This window comes from Myodes glareolus, chromosome 2, assembly GCF_982192425.1.
Source record: "Myodes glareolus chromosome 2, mMyoGla1.1, whole genome shotgun sequence".
Classification (NCBI taxonomy): domain Eukaryota; kingdom Metazoa; phylum Chordata; class Mammalia; order Rodentia; family Cricetidae; genus Myodes; species Myodes glareolus.
In genome coordinates this window covers 89,680,204-89,708,135 of record NC_142027.1, presented here as the reverse complement: position 1 = coordinate 89,708,135, position 27,932 = coordinate 89,680,204, and the positions used below count along the sequence as shown (strand labels likewise).

The following is a 27,932-nucleotide window of genomic DNA, read 5'->3' as shown; positions in this document are numbered from 1 at the left end:
AAACTTCTTTAGACAAAAACAAATTCAGTTTGTAGTATAGATTTTCAAGCAAGATTTTAAACTGTGTTAATTGATTCATGATATTTCTGTGAAGGTTTTGTAGAGATATGAAATCGAGGCTTACAAATATGAAATTATTGTCTTACAAACAGACAGTGTTCTGGATTTAGACTATATTGGAGAAAATAGTTGAGAGTTGGAAATTGGATAAAATAGGTCTACTAGCTATAACTGAATATAGAAAAATAAAATTAAGAGAACATATTGGAGAATATTAGAATGGAATGCAGTAGAATCTCAAAAGAAAGACCTGAGAGATTAGATAGAGGTGATTATACCTGTGGGTATTTGCTTGAAGAAAAGGTAGAACACTTGAGTGGAAAGATGCAGCAGTTATCATCTATTCAGGAGACCAAGGCAAGATCCCAGATTCAAGGCCAGTCTGGGCTAGGTACCAAGTTCTAGGAGAGGTGAGAACACTCCCCTAAGTGGGTACTTAATAGCAAGTGCCATTTGTGTCACAATTTTCTGTTTAGAGATACTTTGACATAGAAAAGGTTGTGAAATGAATTGTTTTTCATTTTATAGGAGCAAAGCCTAGAGGTTAACAGAAACTACTATTAAAAATCAAACCCCTCCCTCCCCTGGAACTGAAATATTATAAGAGATCAAAATGATAATGTGCTTTCCCCCTATGTTTTCATTTTTAAAAGGCTTGAAAATTCTATTTATCCATCTACTATATTTACGTGTGTACATCTCAGTGTCCCAGCCTTCATTTTTAGTATCTACTCCATATGTTCTTCTGTGTGTGATTTTTCCCTTCGCGGAGCTTGGTTAAACAGATAAGAAAACACACACAAACACACGAGTATCTCTTTAGATTGATGGATGTTGTTTAATGAAGACAGCCTCCCCTTCTAGTTGATTTTGGGGGTGGTATTTGGTTTGGTTTTAGTGTTTTGAGACAGGGTTTCTATGTAGCCCTAGGCTGTCCTAGAACTCACTAATATAGGTTAGGTTGATCTCAAACTCACTGCCTCTCAATGCTGGGATTAATGATGTGTGCCACTACACCTGGCTTGACTCCTTCATTAATCCTTGGGTCATTTGGCATCAAATGTAAAACTATATACTCTTATGGTGAGAAAGAGCTTCATAGGAGTGTTAGCTTTCAAAACAAGGTTTGAAGAAAGAAAAGAGTAAAGAATTGTTTAGAGCGCTACTCCTTTGGAGAACTAAATTAGTTTACGTTTGATCATGAGCCCCATTCTTCTTAGTTTAGTCCTTATTTCACCACCTCTGTACCTGTTTGCATTTGTTTGCTCCTGCTGATGTACAGTGGCTTATATAATGCTGCTTTAAATGCCTCCTGTTTGTTTTCTTTCTTTCGGAACTTACTGTGTAGTCCAGCATGTCCTGTAGCCCACTGAGAAGCTCTGGCTGTTCTGGAACTCCTGCTCTCTGGTGCTTCAGCTTCCCCAAGTGTTGGGATTGTAGACATATACCATAACATTTTGAGACTTTCATTTATCTATTTTGTCCTTAGTAATTTCTGAATTTATATAGCTTTTACCCTTACTACTTTGTGTTAAGTATAAGCTATACAAGACAGCATTATCTTTTTAATCATTGACCTAAGCTATTTTAGTTATAAGAAGGCAAGGGCTAGTTGTTTCTGGGAAACTCTGCCACCTGCTTGTTAAAATTTTGATTATTTATTATTACTATTTGATTGTGGGGTCGGCTGGGGATAGAACCTGAGCTTTGTGCGTGCTGTGCAAGCATTCTCTTGCTGAGCTTCATCCCTAGCCTCTGGTTTTTTGATGAAGGGTCTTTCAAGGAATCGCAGGCTTGCCTGAAATTTGCCCTGTAGCAGACAGAGGCTGGCCTCAAATTTAGGATACTCTGAGTGCTGGGATTATAGGTATGAATCACTACACTTGCCTTGCTACTATCTTTTAATGAAAGTATTAGACTAAATTCTAATAGATACTGACTTTAAATACTTAGGACTAAGCAAGAGAAACACATTTCATACAACGATTGTAGGTATGTTAAAGTGGAGGTTCTGCCTTTCCAGGCTACCTGACAGCACTTCAGTAGGTTCATTTGAGGCAGAATTTAAGGACATTTGAAATAGAATTTTGTTACTGTTGTAGTTGTTCTTAGCCATTTTGTTACTATTGTAGTTGTTCTTAGCCAAACAAGAGTACTCTGACCTAGTGTTTGGACATAGATCCATTTAGGGACAAAGTCTTGAGTGGGTGTTTGTTTGTTTGTTTGTTTGTTTGATTCTTTTACAGAAGGTAGAATGTAGATCAAAGTTCTTTTACTAAATCATGTAAAGGAAAAAGGAATGGGTTTAAAATACGTTATCTATTTAATATCTTTTACTCTGTTGATTTCATGTGTGAGTATATTTTCAGAAACAAGCCATCAATCTCATCAACAAAATGTGTTTTATCAGAGATAAAAGGAGGTTGAAATATTTGTAACAGCTTGCACTCCATTTGGAGACTAGTCCTTGCTTAGTTAGCAAGGGATATAATTTCTCTAATTAGGCAGCTGCTTAGGCTATAGATTAAATCATCCAAATGGTTTGATTATCTGTGCTATAAAGTATTTTTAAGGTAAATTATAACAATTATATAGAAATTGTACAATATATGTTTTGTATTTCAAATTTATTCAGTACTGTAAGCAGAGAACCAAACTTGGCAACAGCAGCTGCAATTTGTTCAATGTCTGTTTGTGGAGCCTACTGCCCTGAGAGGAGATAGATAATAATTATACAAGTGAGGATGTAGAATGGTTTAGTAAACTTAACTTCATGCCATCTCTTAAAAGTGCTAGAGTTAGAACTTTAGACTTCTAGAGGTAACTTCAAAACTTGCCTATTTTTTCCAACCATACACTCTCCAACATGATGAGTGGCCTGCACATTTGATGATGACCTCATTCATTCATTCAAAGTCTCACTACGTAGTACAGGGTGTGCTAAAACTTGTCAATTTCCTGCTTGCAACACCCTGTCTAGCTTTTGCTGAGGATTCTAAAGCATGAGACTATGCCATTGTCCCTTAGTACTTAGGTGAGTTGGTTGTCGGCTCCTGTACAGTACTCTTCGATACTTAAGTCCTTGAATAAAAGGGTATCACATTTGTATATGCTTTATACATATATTCCTACATTGTACTTAAATGATCTCTGAATTCCTTAAAATACCAATACGATGTAAATGCTGCATACTTACTTGTAAACTGGGTATTTTCAAATAGTTGGGAAAATGTTTAGTAGTGGTAATAGTATATATTTGATAGATTTATGAGAAAAATATTTAAAACTCTGCCTTCTGGCTTATGCCATTCAAAAAATAACTACAAAATAGATAAAAGAGTAAAATAAAAAAAAATAATCTGAAAGGGGGCTGGAGAGATGTCTCAGTGGTTAAGAGCACTGGCTATTCTTCTAGAGAACCTAAGTTCAATTCCTAGCAACATGGTGACTCACAGCAATTCATAGTGGGATATGGTGCCCTCTTCTGTCATAAAGGCACGTATGCAGATAGAGCCCTCATATACATAAAATAAATCTTTTAAAAAAATATCTAGACAAAATATGGATTGAAGAAATATGTAACAAGATGGCACCTGCTGTCAAGCATAATGACCGGAATTTGATCCCTGGAACTCACATGCCATGTGTGCCTCCCCCAACACACATACATACACACACGCGCACACACACACACACACACACACACACACACACACACACACTATCTTTTTACTTGCTAAAGAGTAAAGAGCAATGGCTGAAGAAATGACTCAGGTTAAGGGCCCTGGTTGCTCTTCAAGAGGTCTAGAGTTCAATTCCCAACAACCACGTGGTGGCTCACAACCATCTATAATGAGATCTTGTGCCCTCTTCTGGTAGAGTGGTGTATACATAATAAATAAAGAGTAAAGAGCTGCTAAAAATACCTAGCAATTTACCATCTAGGAAATAAAAAAAAACAAAGAATTTGAAAAAACAGCTTTTGGTGTTAATGTGTATGTGTGTGTTGTTGTTTTTGTTTTGTTTTGTTTTGTTTTTTCCCCCAGAGAAGGTTTCTCTGTAGCTCTGTCTGCCCTGGAACTCCCTTTGTAGATCAGACTGACCTTGAACTCACAGAGATCCACCTGCCTCTCATACCTCATACAAGTGCTGGGATTAAACCACCTGGCTGGTTTAACATTTTTATTTAAACCATTTAGTGTGGTAAAGTGCTATGTGTGTTACTTTCTGAGGTAAAGAGTACTTGAGGCTAAATATTTGAGATGATATAATTATCCTGTGAGGGCCCAGTGTAATTACAAGCTTCTCCATATGAAGGTGGCAGGAAGGAAGATCACAGATAGAAACATAGGAAGCAGAGATCAGAGAGAAGACCCCATATTGCTCACTTTATACTAATGGTCAAAGGCCCCACAAACCAAGATAATGAGTGTGCCTAACCTACAGAAACTAGGAAAGACAACGTTCTCTAGAACATAGGGAAAGACAGGTCAATAGAAGGGATTTTGGACTGCTAACCTTCAAAACTGCAAGCTAATGAGCTCTGGTTGTTTTTGGATCCTATAGTAACAGTAACTGTAGGGATTAAAAGCACTGTTTGAAAGTGATGAGATTTTTATTCCTACCTTTCTTTGGAAGAGAGTGGTCTTAATTGAACTCAGGAGATACCTGTCTCTAGTCTGGTCTTAAGTTCCTTAAGTTTTACCTAAGAAAATTAGGTAGGTCCTGAAGCACTTGGGTACAGCGCTCCTGCACCAGGGGCTCAGCTTGTGCCAGATTCACTTAGTTTTGTTTGTTTTAGTTGTTTAGGTTACTAGCCCTGTCTGGCCTAGAACTCTTTAAAACTTACTGTGTAGGTATCATGACTGCCCTGAAACTTTAAAGCTAGGAATAAATTCATTCAGAACCATCCTGGGGAGGATGAGCCAGGATCATTGTAGGCCATGGCTTTGGGAGTCAGAGGTATTCTGTGTCCAGCACTGAGAATTTCATTTCATAGCTCTTGCTCCTTGCTGCATATTAAACTCCACTGGCTGAACTTCTGTATTTATCTTCTTTCCTGAACTTGTTCAGTACCGGATTGTCAGGGTTTTGCGAATTGAATGAGATCATAGATATATGTGAGGCAGGGTAAGTTCTCAAAAGATAGCTCTTTTGAGAAACTGGCTCAGATGGCCACTGATAGCGCTTAATTAATTGTTTGATTTACTAAGTTCCAAGATATTAACATTTTGAGACTTCATTTAGAAGACCCGATAATTCCGAATATAAGAATTTTGAAATTACTGCTCTTATTTTTGGTTCAGATGCTTGATAGAGTGTCCATTCCACTAGGTTCATGAGCACTTTTTGAATTTTCTGAAGTGAGCTTCAAACCTGAGATAGTTGTGTAGTTTGAAGAGGATGCATGCACACTTCCTGTTGTCTGGGTAGAAAATGCCTTGTCAGGCTCAACAGTTACTCATGCTTAATAGATTTTAAAAAGTCTTCAGGGAGATTGTTCATGTTTTTCTGTTGTACTAGTTTAACGATAAAAGTGGACTACTGTTTTCCTGTTCTTTTAACTTGGAGAACTTAAACCATTTCTTAAGCACAGTGGTATTATTAGCATCTTAAAAACCACCAGTTAATAGGTTACAGAACCAAATAAAAGCATGACTTTAGGAATGATGACAGTCTGGATTCTGGTACTGTTTAGTATAATTAGCTATTATATGGTAAGTTACAATCAAAATCTCATTTTGAGTGATTGAGCTCTGGTTTAGAATGCTAATATTTTAATTTTGATTAAAAAATTTTTAGATTTTTAAATTTTTTATTTGTTAAGTGTTTTGCCTGTGTGAGCATGCCTGGTGCCCTTGGAGGTCAGAAAAAGGCATTGGGTTCCCTGGAACTGGACTCATACATAGTTGTCAACTGACATGTGGGTGCTGGGAATTGAACCTGAGCCTTCTGCAAGAGCACTGACAGATCTTAACGACTGAACTGTCTCTGCAACTCCATCATTTAACTCTTTAATTTTTCTTACATTCACAAAATACTTAGAAATCTTTTGTAGTTTTTTTTTGAAATCAGGCTTTCTAAGCTAACATACAAACTATCAGTTTCATTGTGGTATCTCATACATAATTGTTCACGCCTCACGCCACCCACCTGCTTTCCTCCCTTCCTCATAGTTCTCCTGCTTCCTTTTCACAGGTATTATGGTGCTTTTTCCCCTCTCCCTCCCTTAAGATCTCTATCCTCTCATGATCCTTTTCTAATTTTCTGGCCTAGAAAGAGCACATATATAAACACACATAATCGCAGTCTGTCTGTCTGTCTGTCTGTCTGTCTGTCTGTCTGTCTGTCTGTCTGTCTTTCTTTCTTTCTTTCTTTCTTTCTTTCTTTCTAATCGGGGCAGGGTTTCTCTGTGTAGCTTTGGAGCCTGTGCTGAACGTGCTCTGTAGACCAGCAGACCTCAAATTCACAGAGATCCACTTGTTTCTTTAAGTGCTAGGATTAAAGGTGTGTGCCACCACCACCAGGATAGTGTCTCTCCCTTTCTAATACCAGGGAACATCTATAATTATAAAAGTAACACTGTCCTTCCAGTTTATGTCATGTAAATTACTTGCACAGGCCAAGGTAAGTAGAATGGATTTGGTTTCCTTTTTTTTTTGTTTGTTTATGAAAAAATACTGTGATGGAATAGCTAAAATGGTTAGATTAGATCTGGTAGTCTAGGATTCTGAATTCTTTTCACTTTCTACTGTTTGTCTTTCTGTCTCCATATCCCCACTTACTGTATATCATTGTAAGGTGGTATCTTTTTTCCCCCAAAGCAGAACTTAGTTATTACTGATCTGATCTGAGAAATTTTTGTTCAGTGTACAGTGATTTAATGTACCAGTCTCTAAAATTTATTATACTTTGGAGAATCACGGGTTGTTTGCCATGTTATGTTTTTTTAGGCTATTTCTTCCTCTCACATGTTGATCATCTATGTTTGTGATTAGTGGAAATGAGTTTGTGAAAGCTGTCTTGGATCAAATATGGTTTTCCCAGATGGATTGCTTACTTAATCTTTCTTGGTTTTTGGGTTACTTGTACTAGAGAGAGACAGTTCTAGGCTTTCAGTACCAGTTCACAGAAAGCTAAAACATGCATAATTGTTAGCTGAGTTATTTGGGAAGCAATGCATGGTTGTTTAAAGTCGCAGTACAAATGCTGATTTAAGGTTTTCATATCTATAGTTGGATAGAGTGAAATATGAAGTGATGTTTAGAATCTTGACGATCTGAAAGAATTAGCTCCTCTGCTCTTCTGTCTACAGTGTCCTTAAGGAGTCAATACCAGGTGTCCAGTGCTAACTTGTCCCGTGATTCCTTTATCTAGTCATAGATCTTATGGTTTCTTTTGTTAACAGAATTCTGCTTGGTCAGAGTCGCGATGGCATCGTGTTCAGCACTGATGACTATTTTCATCATCAAGATGGGTACAGGTACAATGTTAATCAACTTGGTGATGCCCATGACTGGAACCAGAGCAGAGGTTTGTTTTGGGCCAAGGCTCCTAGGATGGAGTATTGAGTCATACCTGGGTTTTATTTTGACTTAGACTTTTACTGGCTGAGTGACTTTGACAGACTGTTAATAACCCAGAGTCTTATGTAAGACATGATAGTAATTGTATTTGCCATCTCAGGTAAAGATTGTGAGAATCGGTGAACTTAGATAAAGTGGGATGAACTGCAGACAGTATACCAATATAAGCTGATAAAATACAGGTGGGGGACATTTTAATACGCTTTCTTTTTTGCACTTTATGAATAATTTTAAGAACTCTGATACTTTTGTATTCCGAAAGCCGTTTGCACCCCATATGATGCTAGTGTCTTTAAATCTTAATAAAATGCCTGTATTAGTTTTCCTCATTGGTACTATGTTATGAGAACTTTATCAAATACTTCAATTTTAGAACACATGGGTCAGTTTCTTTCCACCATAAATAGTGGTCTCAATCTTGATAGACCATTTGAATCAGGTGGGAATCCTCCCCTTCTTTAAAAGAGGGTTCGACCTTGGGGCTCAGCCCTAGGAATTCTGCTTTGGTTTGGTTTAGAATGAGGACTAAAAACTGGACCTTTGCAGAGCAGTCACGCACGCCTTTACTCCCAGCACTTGGGAGGCAGAGGCAGGCACATCTCTGTTTGTTCGAGGCCAGCTTGGTCTATAAGCTAGATCTAGGACAGCTAGGGTTGTTACACAGAGAAACCCTGTCTCGGAAAAACAAACCAAAAACAAAAAAATGAGCCTTTAAAATATTTTCATTAAAAATATTTTTTGATGTATAAAGGTGTTTTACACTTGGATATAGATCTCTGTAACCGGAGTTACAAGCAATTGTGAACCACCACGTGGGTGCAGGGACTTAAACCTGCATCCTCCAGAAGAGCAGTGAGTTCTCATAACAGATGAGCCATCTCTCTAGCTCCAGGTGTGTGTGTGTGTGTGTGTGTGTGTGTGTGTGTTAAATAATTAGATCTAGAACTATCTAAAAATGTCATTTGCTCTAAATTACTTTTAAAGGCCTATTTTTGGGGGCTGGAGAGATAGCTCAGCGGTTAAGAACACTGCCTGTTCTGCCAGAGGCTCAGGGTTCAGGTCCCAGCACCCACATGACAGCTCACAACTGTCTGCAATCCATCTCCAAGTGATTTCACACCCTTATACAGAGACGTGTAGGCAAAACACAAACGCACATAAAATAAATCATTTAAAAAGAAAAAAAACCCATACTTTTGGGTTGACATCATGGCTCATTGAGTAAAGTATTAACTAGTCTCTAGGATCTGCCATTCTTAAACGTACCTTATTTATACTCCTTGGTGCTGAGACTCAATGCCCTGCAAGAAGCAGTTTAAAGACAGTTTTATTTTGGCTCACAGTTTAAGAAAGGATACATGGCAGAGAAGGTCTCACAAGAACACGATGCAGCTGGTCACAGAGTATCTACTGTAGAAGTTAAAGGACCCATTTCCTCCAGCCTTGCCCCACCTCTTAACAGTAACTCAGCCTTCCAGAATGGTATTACTACCAGTAGGGGATTCAAATATGTGAGACCATGGGAGACATTTCCCCTTTACACCATAAACAATGCTGTTCTCTGCAATGTTCAGTCTTGAGAACTGTTCAATCTAGTTACAAACAAAACAAAACTTGCGAAAAGTGTCTCATGATTTTTAAGTGAGTTTAAAATTTTGAATTGAGCCACAAACCCTGATGATTCTCAGCCACATACGGTCTATGAAATGCAGGTTGGACATGCCTCATTATGTTATGTTGAATTTAGTGGTTTGAATTCTGTATATTGAAAAACTTTCCATCTTTGCATTCAACTTTGATAATTTTTCTGAAATTAATTTTCTTGTCTAATATCCCAGAGGTATACATATACTGCTGTCATTAACAAATGGCTCACTGTGAGGGGATTCTTCCCTCGTGGTCGAGATGACTCTGGAATAGAGTTTAGGTTGCATTCTCATCAGTCACATATTTGAGATCATGATTCTAGGAAGTCTCCAAAAAACAGCTGAACTGTGGTATTGAGCTACTTGATATATGACATTTTACTTGTTGGTAATGCCTTTCTTTTATACTAACATTCAAAAACATCACTTTAAATTCCCTTTTTCTCTCTCTCTCTTTTTCTCTACATCTTTATTTATTGTGTATGTGTTTGTGTGTGTGAGGGCAGGTGCATTTGTGCTCAGTGTGTGTAGATCGAAGAACAGCTTTTTCAGGAGTGATTCTCTCCTTCCATCTTGTTTTGAGGCAGAGTCTCCCTTGTTTCTGTTGCTGCACTGTACTCCAGGCTAGCTGAACTGTAAGGTTTAGGCTTGTTTTCCTATCTCTGCTGTAACATGAGGGCCGGCTTGTTGGGGTATCTGTCCTGCCCGGTACCCACAGCCGGCAAGTCCCAGAGAAAATCAATCACACAGAGATCTCTATAAGTTATAAAGCTGATTGGCCCATTAGGTCAAGCTACTTATTAGTTCTTATGACTTATCTTAACCCCTTATTCTGATCTATGTTAGCCATATGGCTTGGTACCTTTTTCAGCTGTCAGCTTACATGTTGCCTCTTCAGTGGTCTGCGCAGGAATGGCAGAGGAAACTCCCTGCTTCCCAGAATTCTCCTGTTCTCATTGCATCACCTCTACTTCCTGTCTGGTTTTCCCGCCTATACTGCCTGCCTGGCCAATCAGCGTTTTATTAAAATATGATTGATAGAATACAGACAATTCTCCCGCATCACTCTGTCTCCGTCTTTTTTTTTTTTTATTAAAAAAATGACTTTTAGTATCAATAGGAACATTGGCCACAGTCCACATCAAGTCAGAGGAAGTGTCAAACACATGAAAGCTGTGAGGAGATTCACTTCTTCTTCCCTTTTGAAGACTTGGCAAATATCTGCCTCCATCTTGCTATAAGAGTTCTGAAACTATAAATGTGTACCATTGCCCCTGCTTTTTAATGTAGGTTCTAGGGAATGGGCTTGGGTTTTTCGGCTTGCATAGCAAGCAGTTTTCTGTCTGAGCCATGTCTCTCATATAATTTTTATATTACAGAAAAACTTACTGTTTTGACCTATAAAAGATTAACCTTATTGCCTCAGTGTTTTGTTACACTTTTCATTTAAAAATTTCTTTCTGTGTAAGCAAATCTCTGCTTCTTGTACTATGTCATTTATCATCTGTATTTCCTATTAATGGAAATTGGGTCTAGACTGAAAGCTTCATTAGCTGTAAGTGAACAAACAAGTTTCAAGATGTGTTTTTGCAATTTATTGGGGTTTGATTGTTTGTTTGTTTTGTTAAAACCAGCTTCCAGTCCAGGAAATACCTTGTATTTTATGTCTGGTGTATGTCTGGTATTTCGTGTCACTTACTGAAAAGATACTACAATTTTTGTTTTAAATGAAAGGATGTATTTCTTAATACCAAATATTTAAATTTTATTTATGTTTTTATTACAGCAAAACAAGCTATTGATCAGGGGAGATCTCCAGTTATAATAGACAACACTAATACACAAGCCTGGGAAATGAAACCGTATGTGGAAATGGTAAATCATGACATGCAAGTTTTGTCCTTTTATTCTTAACTTCCTTTTGTATTCTGAAATTTTGGTCTATTTAATCTTTATTATTAGACATTTCCCCCTTGTTTTCTAAATAGTTTTGTTGGGTTGTTTTTTTTGTTGTTGTTGTTGTTATTGTTTTAGCTTAAAAATTGGGAATGTTGTTTATATTGGTTGAATGTGCGCTTCTTCTTAGATACGCCTGAACTTGAAGATAATAATTGGAATTCATTCTATTACATAGTCTTAACATTTTTCTAAGCCACATTTTACCGAGAAGCTTTTTTCTTGGTTGAGTGCTCTTCCTGTTGTCAAATGAAACTTATATCTGTGTGCCTTCTTTTTCTTAAAAATGTTCTCCGGGTTTTGTCTTCTCCCTCCCCGATGTAGGCCATAGGAAAAGGATACAGAGTAGAGTTTCATGAACCGGAAACTTGGTGGAAGTTTGATCCTGAAGAATTAGAAAAGTAAGAGCCTCATTTTTATTGAATCCTTATCTTGTTTCTTTAATTTGTCTTTGTGTATTTGTTTTTTTCTGGCTTTGCTTGTCATCTTGTCAGTTTTGAGCAGGGGCTGTTTGTTTTTTTAAGAGGAACAAGTTTTTGAAGAGCTTTGCCTTGTCAAAATTCATAACTATCTTTTACTAAATGTGCTTGGTTCTTTTTCTTAATGTGAATTCCTTTATTAAGTTTGTTGACTAGGATGATGTGACAGTAGAGCTTCTCCCTCATCCCACATCATGTCCTTATTGGAGGGCCCATCACCAGCTTTGTGTCTTGTGTTTTCATCTTTCTATAATTCCATCCCAAAAGAGCCTTGGAATTGCAGTGTTTGGGAATTCCCTTATTCTTCTTTTTCTAGGGTGGTAATGTGATACATTTAGCTTGTTTTATTATCCCATTGGAGTTTGTGGCAATATGTCATTTCGGACATCTTAACATTTCTGCTGCACTGGTTTCTGTGAATGGATGGTTTCCAGCCAGGAAGATTTAGGGTTTGTGGGTTTGTTTCTGAGTTGTTTGGAGGTTTTGTTTTGTTTACATCATATTGAGAAAATAAGTCCAGAATTTGGTATATGCTAGGCAAGTACTCTTTGTGTCTTTCTAGACTTCAGAATGAGAGCCTTGTGAGAGACTGGGTTGGGACTTGGAGCCTGGTTCTTTCGTGTTTGCCTGTGCCCTTTCTTTCCTTCATCCACTACTTGTCTTGTCACTCTTCTTCCCTATCTTGGTTCACTTCCTTTTCAGTAATAATTTTGTTGAGGTATCATTCATAAAGCTTACTACTTATCCATTTGAAATAGACAATTCAGTGATTTTAGTTTACTCATAGAATTATATAAATGCCACTCCCTTTTTAAACTGACTTTTTCACTTTTTATCTTCCATCAAAATTTGTCCCTTCCTGCTTAAACTGTTTTTATTTTTCTGGTGCTGTTGATAGAGCCCTAGAGTGCACACTGTAATCACATTTTGCCCACATCCTCAGTGAGGCCCAAGTCACTTATTTCCCCATCTTTCATTTCTTTAACTACTCTTTGTGATTTTTGTGCTATATGATGGTAATATCTGATTGGCATTGTTTGCCTACCAAACCATGTATGTTACACTCAAGATGGAAGAGTGTAAATTTAAATGGAAACTTTTTTGTTTTATGTGACAGGGTTTCTCTGTGTAACAGCCGTGACTACCTGGCCCTTAATTGGAAATTTAAAGCTAAAGATAGTTGAATCATGGTATATAAATGGCTGAGTGATTAAATTGTCCTGTAGTTATGGCTTCATTTATGTTTGAGAGACTTGTAACTTAATAATTTGTTTGTTTGCTTGCTTGCCTGCTTGCTTGCTTTGTTCTGTTTGAAACAGGTTCTCACTGTGTAGCTTTGGCTGTCCTGGAACTCACTATGTAAACCAGGCTAGCCTCAAACACAATTATCTACCTACCCCTGCCTTCTAAATGTGCACCACTATGGCCACTGAAGTAATTTTTTAATATAAGTTAACAGTCCACTTTATTTTAACTGGTATGTAGCATAATTTGAGTTTTGGGAAAATTAGGTAGAATCAAATCACTGATGTTGGCATCTTGTGGATTTAGTCATATTTTATTTTTTGCGCTGGATATTGAGCCCAGGGTTTCAAGCATGCCACAATAGTGATCTAACACTGATAAATTCCCCTAGCCCATTTCCTGCCATTTTTTAACCTTGAATCTGTTCAATTTTTCCCTTCTGTCTCTGTTGTTGTTGTTCTATTTTACACTTTTAAGTGTAAAATATCAAATTAGAAAATTAGATGTTTTTGTGACCTATTTCTAGGAAAAATGAGTTAGTAAAGTAAGAACAATACCACGAATATAAAGTCTGTTCCTGTGTGTTGTTGTAGTCTGGCAGAGTCAGAGTCATATTATAGGAAACAATGAGAATAAATAAACTGTCCAAAGTTCTGAGTGTCAAGAACAGTTTTTAAATCACTTTCCTTGTCCCAAACTCATATAAAGAAAAGTATAGGAAGAGCTGTACTTGGTGGCACATGCCTGTAATCCCAGCACTAGGGAGACTAAAACTGAACAGGGTCTTTACATGACATACATACTTGGCTATCACCTTAGTGAGAATGTGACTGGCCCCTCAGCAACAGTTTTATGAGTCTTTTGGGGGAATTTGGAGGGGGGGTTGGTTTTGGTTGGTTTTTGACCTGATAATCTCTTACTGCTTCTATTTTTGAAAGTTTTACCATGTAGTTTTTTTTTTAATATCATGGTTTAATTCTGCCTTTTTCAACTTACATGTGCATATAAAATAAAATCATGTCTATTTTTTTAAAATTTATTTATTATGTATATAGTGTTCTGGGCACCAGATCTCATTATAGATGGGTGTGTGTCATCGTGTGGTTGCTGGGAATTGAACTCAGGACCTCTAGAACATCAGTCAGTTCTCTTAACCTCTGAGCCATCTCTCCAGCCCCTGTCTATTCTTTATATCTAATTTTTCAATGAACATCCTATTATATTTCTGATAATCAGGTACTGGTTATATAAATTGTAGAATACCATAGGAGAAGCTGGACATAGTGGTGCACACCTTTAATCCCAGCATTTAGGAGGCAGAGGCAGGCGGGTCTCTGTGAGTTCAAGGCCAGCCTGACCTACAAGAGTGAATTCCAGGACAGCCAGAGCTGCTTCACAGAGAAACCCTGTATGAAGAAACCTGGGGAAAAAAATAAAGAAAAAAAGAAAACACCTTCTATTTCACTGTATACCTAATGTTTTCAGTGAGTATTTCTGTAAGAAGCTGTAATGACTTCACTTTGTATGAATCTTCTTGTATAATAAATCTTCTTGTATAAAGCAAGAACGAACAAAGTATGTCTTCTCATGTTTATACAATACCATTTAGGCTTTATTCATTAACTGTAAAATAGCTGACTCTCTAAACCTTTATTTTCTTTTTTAAAAAAAAAGACTTAAGATTTTTTTTTTTTTTGGTAGGAGGAATAAACATGGTGTGTCTCGGAAGAAGATTGCTCAGATGTTGGATCGTTATGAATTTCAAATGTCCATCTCTATTGTGATGAATTCAGTGGAGCCATCACAGAAAAGCATACAAAGACCCCTCCCTCTCCCGGAGGAGCCGAGGTGGGGAGGCTCTCTAGACTCACAGGGTCAAGCACCTGTCACCGATAGCTCTTAAGCTGGCTGACTAACTGACATGCTGATTACTTTGAGAACAAAGTAGTGAGCCTGTCTTCATTTTGAATAGCTTCAAATAAAAAGAAAACTATTCTTATGTTGCTCTATAAGGGCATTCCCTTAAGTTGTTTAGATCCTAAAGTACAAATAAAAATTGTGTAAAATTGTATTTTAAATGTTTTTATAATCTTTTGTGATAATACTTTTGGTTATTGTGAATACTACAATGAAAAGGGAACTGGGATTTTTTCTAAAACTGAATTTTAATCATCTATTTTAAATATTGTTGAACTGCTTTTTAAATAGTTCATACTTTAAATTTTAATAAAAACCAACATTTTCCCATCATTACCCTAAATATACAGAAATACTAGCTTTTTATGCAATATTTTATACTTGATTCCTTTAATTTGGCATGCTAGTGGATTATGTTTCAACTAATTCATAAGTGTGACAGCATTAGCTCTAAGCCATAATTAGCATCTCACATAGTTCAATTTCTCAGCAAATGTTAGACAGTAGGGATATTAATCATCTTGTGGGTCGTATATTTATATTCAGACCCCCTTCCTCTCCAGGGAGGGGACAACGGTGGGAGGCTCTTTGCTCTCTGGGCTCACATAATCAAGTTATTTATGCTTAGATTCCTACTTGGAGTTTTAGGAAGACTAGAGGCAAGGCAAGTCATATAGTTTTAAAAGCCTGTCAGACAATTCTGATAATGATTCAGGTTTTTGTTTTTTTGGGTTTTTTTTTTTTTTTTTGCTGTTGTTAAATTTGATGCAATATAATTCTGACATAAAAATATTTTGGTGGCAGTGGTGGTGCACCTTTAATCCCAGCACTCATTAGGCAGAGGCAGGTGGATCTCTATGAGTTTGAGGCTAACCTGGTCTAGAGTGAGTTCCAGGACAGCTATGACTGTTAAGACAGAGAAACTCTGCCTGGGGGGGAGGGGGGAAAGATGGGAGGTAGTTGCTTAGCACTGGTCATTGTTCTGTGCAGTATTATTTCTCCTGGTTCCAGTTCTTCTTGTGGTGCCAGCTATGTTTCTTTATTGAGTAGCTTCCTTTATTAGATTATATTCCTTTTCTTAGAAATTAAAAATTTAGATGCATTACATCATTTTTGATTCTTGTAAGTCATTTCCATCTTCAAGCACAGCTTTGCATAGTCTGTTCCTATTGAGCAGTACGAGTAACTCTACCACTTCTTACTAGAATACATTTTTTCCCCAATATTGTATAGAAAATGTTTCTTTAATCTCTAGTTTATTTTTCTAAGAAAAATTCCAGATAATTACAATGTAATTTCAAAAATTAATTTATCTTGATCCTGTGTATGCTTTGCATGTAATGCATCATGACTCTTAAATTTTTCCTAAATAGCCTATTTTAAGTCATGTAATCTTTGTGTGTTATTTTGAAACCTTTTGCTGTTTTTTGCAGGTTGTGAGACCGAAAACTAGATAAAGTATTGTCAGCTAGGTCTTTTAATCATGTTGTTGTTACTAAGATTGTGACTGCTGCTCTTTACTTGCCTGCTGTGTGCTGTTGATATTTGAGGAGCTCTGATATATCTTCTTACCCTGTTCAGCACATGTATGTGTGTTTGTATATATTTGTTCATCCTAACTAAACATGTAGTAGGAATATGCTAACACATGTACTGTATGTGTGTATACACAAACACATTATACATCTCTTTTTGACATAAGATTGCTTTTTAATTTGGGTTTTTGTTGTTTTCCAGTATATTATTTAAAATAACCCAGTTTGAAAACCACACTAAAAGGTTAAGCTTAGGGATAGGTGAAGCAACTGTTGGATGCTATTTCTCTAAGAGACTTTATCTAGTATAAAGAAACCCTGTCTCAAAAAAAAAAAAGAAGAAGAAGAAGCAAAAGAAAGAAAGAAACTTTATTTAGAATTGGAGTGTTGCTCTTCCAAAGGACCCAATTTGATTCCCAGCACCCATAAAAAAGTGGCTAATAAGCAGCTGTAACTCCAGTTCCAGGGACCCCAACACGACTAGTCTCTGTGTGCACCTGTACTCATACACATAGATGTCCTAATGCACACAGGATTTAAGGAGCTTCATTTTAGCCAGTGGTGGTGGTGGTGCATGCCTTTGATCCCAGCACTTGGGAAGGAGAGGCAGGCCTTTAGGAGATACAAACTGAATAAGTACAATGCTAGATTTCTTTTACAGACTCAATTTTTAGCTTTGTGTATTTTGGGAATTAATAATCATTTAGAGATCATCAATCATTGCTGTGTAATTTTTAAAATTGTGAATTTTTTTCGAAGCAGGGAAAATGGGTGTTCTCAAAGACTTTTTAAAGGTAGAAAATTACTTTATAGTTCTTCCAAGCATTGTGCCTCATTTAAAAAAAATAACAATAATGGAATAAAAGATACTAACATCAAGTAATTATTGGGTGCTAAAAGCTAATAAAAGTATAAAATTTACCTGTTAATCTTAGCATTTTTTTTTAATTTGGATGTAATTTTGATGCCGCTAGTGCCACATGTCACTGTAGTATGGTTTCCATTGCAAAGAATGTGTAGCCATTAGTTGCTGTGTTTAAGGTGTGCCACTCAGCTTCTATTCTGATTCTGTAAGAACAAATAAGAATTTCTTGGGATTTTGTTTTGTTTTTAGCCTTTGAGTAAAAATGACTACCTAATTGATAAACACACTTATGATTATCTTCGTTATAATCTTGTTAGTAAAGCCATCAAGTTGAACTTTGGCTCTGTTTTTCAAGTGGGAAGTTTTATTACCATTATTCCCCCTTTAAAGAAAACATTGATTGTTTCATACATTTATCTGTTTAAAAGTAAAATTTAAAATAAAATAATTGGGTTTGTTGTTGAACTGACAATTGATTTAGGTACTTGAAGTTTGTTTATCTCTAATATAGATTATTGAACTCTTCTAGTTTTACATATTGATAAGTTTTTAAAGGATTCATAATTTCAAATGAAATTTATAGCATCTAATTTTTCTTTGAAGTGTTCATATTTTATTCAGATTTTTATTACAAACCTGTCAGAAGCTAATTTTCTAAGTAAAGATAAATGAATAGTGTGTTGTTACCCATTTGAATTGTTGGAGAAATACCATTAGTTGTTACTGTCATTAGTAGTCTCTAGAGCTCTGTGTTTACTTCTTAGTTCATTGGTATATAAATGTATGCTGACATGAATGCTTTAACTGAGAAGGGCTAAAGTTACAGCTGTTGTTAATCTTTATTCCACATACAGTGATGCATTACAGTAGAGTTCTGGAAAAGAATTAGTTTTATTTTGATACTATGGTCATCCAGAAGAGATAATTCAGTGATAGTATAAAATATAGATTGTTGGTAATTTTAAGGTTTTATGGGTTACACAATTTATGGATATTTTTCTATTAAATTTATTAGCTATATTTTTGTTCACTGGGAAAGAGAAACTAAATTAAAATTAGGCAGTTGACAAATATACTGCTGGAGATGGTTGTTTTTACAGAATAATGTTGGCATGCTGGGTGTGATGATATGCGCCTTTGACCCCAGCACCAGCAGCAGATATCTTTGAGTTCAAGGCTAACCTGGTCTGCATAGCAAGTTCCAGTGAGATTATGTCTCAAAAAAAAAAAAATTTTTGGCATAACAATTTTTTTTTTAATTAGGGCACCATTAAAACAATAGCTTTGTATACATACCAGATTTTTTTTCTTTCGACTGTCCTTGGGGTGGTAAGGAGCGAGATTTGTTGAGATACATTGTAGAAGAGCCATTAGTGCTCATCTGTGTCTATTGGGTTTTATGGTTGTTGTTGTTGTTTGCTTATTTTTGTAAAAATAGTTAGATAGATTTCAGTTTAGTTGATTCAAATTGTCATATTTGTGAGTGTTTTGCCTTCATGTATATATGTGCACGATGCATGCAATACCTAAGGATGTCAGAAGAGGGTGTTAGATCCTGTGAGCTGCCATGTGAATGCCGGGAACTGAACCTGGTCCTCTTTGAGTGCAGCCAAACCACCGAGCCATTTCTCTGATTTCCAAATTGTTGACTATTTTAAACCTTAAAAAAAAAAAATTCACTGTTTTGTGCTTTGTAAATTTCAGAGTAAGCATTGATAGGTATGTAAGTATTGTGTGCCTCTAATCTTTATAAACTTGTGGAAGAATGATTGTAACTGACAGTGTCCAGATTATAGTGAATGGAATACGTCTGTAAATGATGATTTAGAACAGCCTCTTTATGGAAATTCTTGATACATTGTCACTGTCGGGTTATGCAGAGGAAAACGGATATTGTGTCACTAATAACTCTTGGTGGTTTGTTTGTTTTTGCATTTTTAATCATGCCAGCATGTGTGTGACATGTGCCATTGCATGCATGGAGGTCAGAGGACTGCTTGGAAGAATAGGTTCTCTCTTCCATCATGTGAGTGTCTAGGGTCAAACTCAGGTAGCTGGGCTTGTTGGCAACTGTTTTTACCCACTGAGCCAGCCATCTTGCAAGCCCATGAGATAATTCTTAAAAAAGTTCATTGCAGTAAAGAGAGTGATTCTTTACTTTAAAAAACTCCTTTCTTTAAAAAACAAAACAAAAAACCTACTTTCCTGTAGCCTATGGCCTATGCTGGCTTCAAACTCATTGCATAACTGAGGATGACCTTAAAACTTAAACTTAGATCCTTCCTGCTGCCGCCTCCCAAGTGCTGAGGTTACAGGCAAGCAATCATCATTCTTCCTTGGGTTGGAAATTTTTAATTTTAAATGTTTTTTTTAGACATTATTGGAAGTTTTAGTCATTTTTATTAGGAATAATCTGTTTTTCTTCAAAGATCTCGTACTAGTAATCCTGCCACATTTCAGGTGTAGTAAGTATTTCAGCAATTATATACATAATACACCTCTGAACACTTGGTTTGTTAACTTGAGGAAACTGTACTTAAAACAAAATATTTTATGTAGTTTGGTCCCAGCGATAGTGTAGGCCCTAATCTTAGAACTAGACAGAATCACATTAACCAGCATTACTCCTGTTTGTTGGTCACTGACGACTTTGTGTTGAGGGTATTGTTCTAGCTCTCTTGCTCTGTTTGTTTGTTTGTTTGTTTTGGGGTTTTGTTGTTGTTTTTTGGCTTTTAGAGACATGGGGTTTCTCTGTGTAGCTCTGGCTGTTGTGGAACTTGCTCTGTAGACCAAACTGGACTCGAATTCAAGAGCTCTGGCAGCCTCTGCTTCCTGAGTGCTAGGATTAGAGGCATGGTCTAGCATTTAATAATTCTTTTTCTTGCGTGTTTTAAAGTTAAAGCACCTTTTGTAAACTGAAGGGGAAGATTGAGAAGCTTTAGAGAAGCTCCTGGGTTGTTCTCTCAATATATTTGTGGTTACAGTTGTTTTTGCATTTAGTAGAGTTTGCTAAAAGGCTGGTCTGGTTTTTGTTTTTTCCTGGAGGGGGGCAGTATTGTAGTCTTACTTGTATTTTCATATGAAAAATCTAAAATTAAAGTTTTACTCTTAGGGTAAATGAATTTATCACAGCTAATAATTATAATTATACCATCCTCACTTGTCATTGAGTACTCTGGTTTGGTTGGTTTGGTTTTCTGTTTATCAAAATGAAAGAAAATTTGTTTCATAAAGGCTTATAGTTTCTTTTTCCTTTTTCTTAATGGTCTTAGGAGTCATGTTGCTTTTTTTTTCATATAGTCTTTCTGTATATGCTTTCCTTTTCTTCTATTTTCTGCTCAGCAGTCTTCCTGTAACTGCATGACATTCTTGGGATGATGGGTAAGTCCCTGACAAAACTGTGTAATTGCTTTTTCCTTCCCCTGCAACTGAACTTGTGTCTGCATGAACGTCGCCTCTGGCCACACCTCAGCAGTTACTCTCTTTGACCCTGTGGGTTAGTACAATTTTGATATGAAATGATTATTGTAAAGGTTTATTTTTTTTTAAAAAAAATCCATTGTTGTGATACTCTTTGATTGAGATAATGGTATAATAATTTGATAAAATAATTTGGATTTTAAGAGGAAATTTTTCAGTAACAAATTGCAGTGCTGGGAGATTGCAGTTGATAGGTTGTAGTTACAGACTGATGTTGCAGAGTTCAGTATTACAGAATGTTAAAGCTTCCTCCAGAACTGCAGGCCTCAGCATACCAACATTTGTGTGAATAACTAATGTCAGTTCAATGCCTGTCACCATTGAGCCACAGTCCTACTATGGGCTTAAGTTAAATGATTTATTCTATAAATTTCTCTAGTAAAGATGGGGAAATTCATATCTAGGGAGGACTGTATCCCATATTATCTTTAACCACACAGTCCTCTTTCCAATTTAGCTATTTTTTTTCAAGACAGAAATTCCGGTGAAGAATTTGGTGCATTTTTACAGTACTCTCCACAGTTGAGGTTTCAGTCAAGTTGAATGATGATCTGTAAGTAGTTATTTAGAATTCAGTTTTTGAAAAGTCAAGATTGAAAATAGAGAATTTATACCATTTAATGTTTAAATGTTTTATACAAATTATATATTAATATAAAATATTCATAGTTTTAAAAATATGTTCATATTTACTGTTGTGTTTTAATATTTAACATTTTAAAATTTCTTATTTTAATTCACATTTGAAATTTGTAGTATTCAATAAACGGATTATTGAATTACATAAATTGGGTTTTATTTGCGCTTAATTTTCAGACAGCATTTCCTAAAATAGTTCAACATTACTTATACATGCTGTTATTTTTCTGTTATGCCTGCCTACTGTCTTAGCTGAATCAACTCTGGGTGTTCTGAAAATTGCATCCATTCTCCTTTTTAATGCTTTAAGTTTAATCTCCAAAATTAATGAATAGAGGAGGCAGTTTCTTAAGTTAACTTTATAAATTGCATAGTATTAAATTATAAGGAAAATGTTTGTACAGTGAAGAATTCTATGAGTATTTAACTTTGTTTTAATTAAAAAAATTAATGAATTGGGTCTCATTTCTTTTTTAATTGCTTAAGAGTATGTTAGCTTTTTATCATTTATTGACAGTAGTTTAGATTTTGCTTTGTGTAGGAAAGACTAAATGAAAGAAGATATGGCATTGGTTTCATGAATGGATCATGGTTACTTTTAACTCAGGAAACTGGAAAGAGGTACATGTGGTCTTGGGAAATAGTGAATTACAACATGGGCTACAGGTGCAGTTGTAGTGTATTTGTATTCCAGTCAAATACAAGCATAGAAATGGGATAACATTTCTGAATAATTACAAGTAGTGAAAAATTATATCCTAAAATTCTAAGGAATAATATCTAAGGATAGTTGTTGAAAATGGTATTATCCCCTTTTACCCTCCCCCCCCCACCTTTCCATTTGCTGTTCAAAAACCAGTAGAGACTGGAATGAAATAAGGAAGCCTGTCACATTGTCAAGAATTTCAGTGCCTCAGACACTTGGATCTTGTTCTTTTGTATCTTTGGCATCTGTACAGCTGTGTTCTTTAACAGAAATCAGTAAATATAAATGGGACCTGGGCCCCAGGCTTTTCCCTGAAACAACCAGATAGGGAGGAAACATTGATCAAAATAGAGCAACTTTACAGGAGTGTGTTATATAATCAGTCACATTTGGTACTGCATGGTGTGCCTGGTGTCATATCAGAGCCTTGTTCTCCTGGTTGATGTTACCAGGAGTCTCAAGAGGTGTTCGTGAACTATGATCAAAGCTTCAGATGCCAGTGAGGAGAATGGTACTGCTTTTGATTATGTCTTTTAAGTCATTTCTAATTTTTAGCACTTCCTAGGCAAATCAAAAAAAAAAAAAGGTACTTCTTATCCTAATCTTAAGTGATCCACCTAAAAGGTCATGAGTACTTTCAGAAGTTCTCCAGAGGACTCTGGATTGTGATCCTCAGTATAAATTTCAAAAAATTCCTCTACTCCTACCTCCCCCAGAATCCCAGAGCATGAAGTTTGAACATAAACTTGTGTGACAGTGAAGAGTGAATGTTTCTAATGCTTATGTCTACATAATTATCTTTAAAATGCATATAATTAGTTTATTATTTAACTGATTCAAGCTGGTAAATTCCACTCTAACTTTCTTTTGTTTTTGTTTTTTATTTGTTTGCTTTGTTTTAGGACATTCTTTAAAATGTCCACAGGATGTGATTTTAATAGCAAATAGTAATTTATTACTGAGTCATTGGTCTGAGTTTGCATTTATCCTGTCTGCACTCCTTTTCGGTAGAGGGTAGCTCTTTCGTTACTGTGGGTTCTACCCCTGCTTTGTCATGAATCACAGTTATTCCCAGATCTTACTCCACTCTATAGCTTCAACCACACTTGTCTGAGATTTTCCCTTCAGCATTTAAAGACAATCAGGTCTCTGGTCAATCTTTTTTTTTTTTTTTTTGTTGCTATAAACCAAGAAAACCTTATAAACAATCTGTACTTCGTGTCTTACTTCTTCATTTGTCACTGATTCAAGCCATTCATACTTTTAATTGACTTCGAAGTCTCCAGTGTGTTCATTTGTATTGATAAGCATTATTCTTGTTTGGCTATTTTATAGCATTTGAGTTTGAATCTTTTTATTAATATCTTTAACTTAGCAGGACAGGCTCAACAGGAAAAGAAAGTACTTTCTGCCCCAGCCTGGGGACTCAGTTTATAAGAGCAGAAAGAAAACCTGCTCCGTTATAATGAAAACAGTTAGAGCTTGAGAGGTGACTTAGTGCTTAGAAGTGCTTGGTCCTTATCCAGAAGATGAGAATATAGTTCCCAGCACCACATCAGGTGCCTCACAACCACCTCTTACTCCAGCTCTAGGGGACTGGGCAACGACTTCTGACCTTCACAAGTACACATACAGTCACACATATAAATAAAAGCTAGACAATATGTTTTCATATATTACATGCTGCTTTTGACATTGTGGTTTCTGTTCGTGTCCTTGGTTGTGTTTCTTATTTTCCTTTGCTGCCTTTTATTGCCCTGACTCTTTGGTTTTCAAATTCCTTGCATTTCAGTTCTAGAAAGTATTCTTTCTCTTAACCTCTCCAGTAATATCATTATTTCTCATTTGAATGTAGCACTCCCCACCTTTTGCTTTGCCACCCTATAATTTTTATCTATACAGCAACTAGGTTAGTCTAAGGGTGGGGTGCCTTGGAGCTTGACTTAGAAGTAAGTGATGAATATGTATCTCCACACACATTAGTTAAAACTCTACATAATCTGGTTCTTGGCTTTTTTGTTTGTTTGTTTTGCTTTGTTTTTCAAGACAGGATTTCTCTGTAGCTTTAGAGCCTGTCCTGGAACTAGCTCTTGTAGACCAGGCTGGCCTCGAATTCAAAAAGATCCGACTGCCTCTGCCTCCCGAGTGCTGGGATTAAAGGCGTGTGCCACCACCACTCGGCTCTTGGCATTTTATTAACCTTGTTTTATACCAGTCTTCATTTACAATATTACTGTCTGTACTGTTCTTTTCAGACATGTTCAGCTTGTCTATGCTTTAAGCACTAGCTATTTTATCTGTTGGGAATGCTAATGACTGTTCTTTCTATGGCTACAGTTTTCTCAACATTCAGGTATCAAATGAAATGTCATCTACAGGAGAGACAGTCCCTGACCCACTTTCAGAATAAAACGATCCACCCCCTTCCTCTTTACACTTTCTTGTCATAATGCTGTTAAGTATTATTTAGTTTTGAAATAGTTTTTCACTATGTAGCCCTGGCTGGCCTAGAACTTTTATAGAACAGGTTGTCCTGTAACTAACAGAGATCTGCCTCTAAAATGCTGGAGTTCAAGACATGTCCACCATGCCTGCAAGAACTTGTTTGGTTCATAGCTGTATCCACAAAAATCAAAACCAGTGCTGCTTATATTGTGGGAATGAACAGTATTGGCCCCAAATATATTTTTTTCCGATTGATCGATTGATAGCGTATTGATCACTGATCAATTGATCACTAGCAGCGCCAAAGGGACTCGAACCTGGATCCTCTGGCACTAGAGCAGAGCATTAGGCGCTCCTAGCCGCTGAACCACGGCTCAAGCTGCTCCAAATATATTTTTTATACCTGTCTTTTGACCTCTAATCTGTACTGAATTATCCAGCTTTTCCTTATTAAATCCTGAAAGGCTCCTGTAAACCTGAGGTCTCTATAATAAATCTGGGTCTCCAGGATTTCCCGGAAGAATGTGTAAATTTACCTTTCAAATGGTTTTTGCAAACACAAAACTCAAAGTCTCTGTTGATACTTTCAGTCCATCAAAAGGGATTTGTGAGTTTTGCCACCTAAACTATCTCCTGACTCTGTTCTTAAACAGCCAACATTCCGCAAGTTTTTATAAAAGAATACCCATGTTGTCTGTGTCTCTTCCCTGCCAGGAGTCTTTTCATAATATAATAAAAACTCCAGTTTGCCCCATTGTTCTTAGGACAGTCTGATAACCACAATGTGGTAATTAAGATGCTGGATCATGTCATCCTGCTTTCTCATCCATGGCGGACCTTATGTCTTCTCTTTTTCTTTACTATCGGTTGAATACACAGCCTGTCTCCTTTTTCTCAAAGTTTCTGTATACATATCCCCTTTCATACTCGTGTCCAGGGTTGATGAGTGCCAAAGTACATCTACTGTATATTCTCATACACACTTCCTTCTTCACCTGCCTGTGAGCAACACCACCAAACTGCCAGTTATTTTTAATTCTGTGAGTCAAGGATTGTATTTGTCCAGCCCTCCCATTGCATGATCATTTAGTATGTTGACTGGAGAAAGTGTTATTCAGTATCCAGATAATAACTGAAAGTAAGTTATTCTGACTTATTCCAACTTGTTTTGGGTTGAACTGTGATTTCTTAAGTGCATACATTGAAATTCTAGTCTCTGGTGCTCTGAATGTGCCTGCATTTGTAAATAGTATCATAGTATCATAAGTAAGTAAGACTATGTCCTTAAAGAGGCAATTGATTCAAAGACTTACTCAAAGGTTGAGTATATGAAGACACAGGGGATGGTAGTCAGATCATTGCAAGCAAGAACAGTATATGCTCTTAATCACTGAGCCATCTCTTCAGTCCCCAAATTATATTCTTAGGTTTTTATAGAAAATAGTATACTTGCTGGGCAGTAGTGGCATATGCCTTTAATCTTGGTGCATGGGAAGCAGAGGCCAGCCTGGTCTACAGAGAGAATTCTAGGATAACCAAGGCTACACAGAAAAATCCTGTTTTGAAAAACCAAAAAACAGCAACAAAAAATGACTCCTAAGTGAAAAATTCGAATATGTAACTGTACTTTTGAGCCAGGGCTATCTGCAGAGAGGGGAGAATGGTGGGGAATAGAGAGAATATAGTGTGAGAAGCAGAGCAGGGAGGAAACAGAATAGCAGGGTTATAGGAAGAGTGAGTAACTGAGGGGAGGGAAGCCTGTGACCTGGAGAGACCTGAGGGTAGGGGAGGAGGTGAGGAGCACTAGGACCCTACTAGCATGGACTTTAAAATGTGTAACAGGCATTTGTGAAACTAAGGGAGCTGGAGGTCTCCGTGCACTTTGATAAGCTAGTAGCCATATGTCCTTTTTGCCATAGGTAAGGGAAATGACTCCTTTAGGTAGACAGGAACAAGCTTCACAAATTCCTGGGGAATGCTGGCTTTAATCTACAGAAATCCTGTAGTTTGGGTTGAGCCTATTTCTGGATATTTGGGTCGCTTTTTGGAGTTTGAGGAATTGAAGTTTCCTTTGGACCTAACACTGACCATGTGAGGTCAGGGGATCAAATTCAGATTGTCAGGTTGGTGGCAGGCACCTTTATTTCCTGAATCATTTTGCCAGCTTTTTAGCTGAAAATTCTAAAAAAAAAAAAAAAATATGGTATGGTCTTGTGTCTTTTAGTTGCTTAGGATAAAATATGATAGAGGTAAGCTGAGGAAGGACCTGTTAAGCTCAAAAGAACCAAAACTTGAAAATTTAGAAAAATACTCTAACCATATTTGAAAAATTACAAAGAATAGTCTGGAAACAACAGTCGGTTTATGGCTAGATGCTTGTTCACTAAGGAGATTAGCTGATATATGGTTTGTGGATTTAGACAGCCATGTTAAAACTAGTGAAAGCCAGAATAGAGAAGGACTTAGATTAGTAGAGTTGCTGCCAGTTGAAGCTTAAGGATCAATACTAAGACAAAATAAAGGATATCTCTGAGAGTTTGGGGATTCTAACAGATGGATTTAGAAAGCTAACTGTGTTGTTATTCTTCAACAAAAGGGAAAGAAGGATTAAGAGCGTATTGTCAGGGCCACCATAATTACCACAGAATCAAAGGGGTCAGGTCTTTGTATAAGTTAGGCTATTTCCTAGTGTGAAAGAGGTTTTTTTTTTTTCTGCCCTGGGCATAAAAGGCACAGTTACCACTCCACTCATTAGGCCAAACAATATTGTGTGGAACCAAGAAAGATTTTCCTTTCTTCCTTTTAAACAGACTTGCTAAGTAGCCTAGGGTAGCCTCAAACTTACCCAGCGTCAGTCTCCCTAATATTAGGATTATTGGTGTTATCGATTATGCCTTACTCAAAGAGGGTTGTTCCTGAGACTTAGGAATCTAAGGGCTGGGGGTGAAACTCAGTTGATAAAAGTGCTTGCCTAGCGTGACCAAGGCCCTGGGTTCCAGCCCCAGTTTTACACATAATGGCTATGGTAGTGGGTTAAATCATAGCACTCAAGAGGTGGGAGTAGGAGGAACAGAAGCTGGGGGCCAATCTTGGCTACATTGGCCCTGTCTCAGAACCATCATCACCAATAAACCATCTAACGGCATTTGCCTTGCCAGATTGCAGGACTTATTGTGGCTTGCCATCATCTTCTGATTCTTGCTTTTGGAATGGGAATGTCTCTCCCATGTATATCTTACCATGTGAATTTTGGAAGGAGATAACTTTTCTGGCTTCACAGACTTGTAGCAGGAGAATTCTGCCTTGAGATAAATCATGAGTCCAGCCATACCCGATTTTAATGCCATTTAGATAAGATTTTGGGTGTAACAGT

The 27,932-nt window shown here is 36.8% G+C and overlaps 1 protein-coding gene across 7 annotated transcripts in view; it reads left to right on the top strand.

Annotated features, from left to right (window-relative positions):
- LOC125390276 (NEDD4-binding protein 2-like 2) overlaps positions 1–27,932 on the top strand; it is a 91,683-nt gene that overhangs the window by 4,052 nt on the left and 59,699 nt on the right. For 4 of the 7 annotated variants that reach the window (XM_085685237.2, XM_048419213.3, XM_085685238.2 and 1 more), the window contains exons 3-6: positions 7,469–7,593; positions 11,079–11,167; positions 11,573–11,649; positions 14,674–14,820. In XM_085685237.2, coding sequence (XP_085541363.2) covers positions 7,469–7,593; positions 11,079–11,167; positions 11,573–11,649; positions 14,674–14,820 — 438 coding nt within the window. Of the gene's footprint in view, positions 1–7,468; positions 7,594–11,078; positions 11,168–11,572; positions 11,650–14,673; positions 15,044–27,932 lie in introns of those variants that run through there. The other 3 variants (XM_085685241.1, XM_085685240.2, XR_015000513.1) reach the window with 3 other exon arrangements.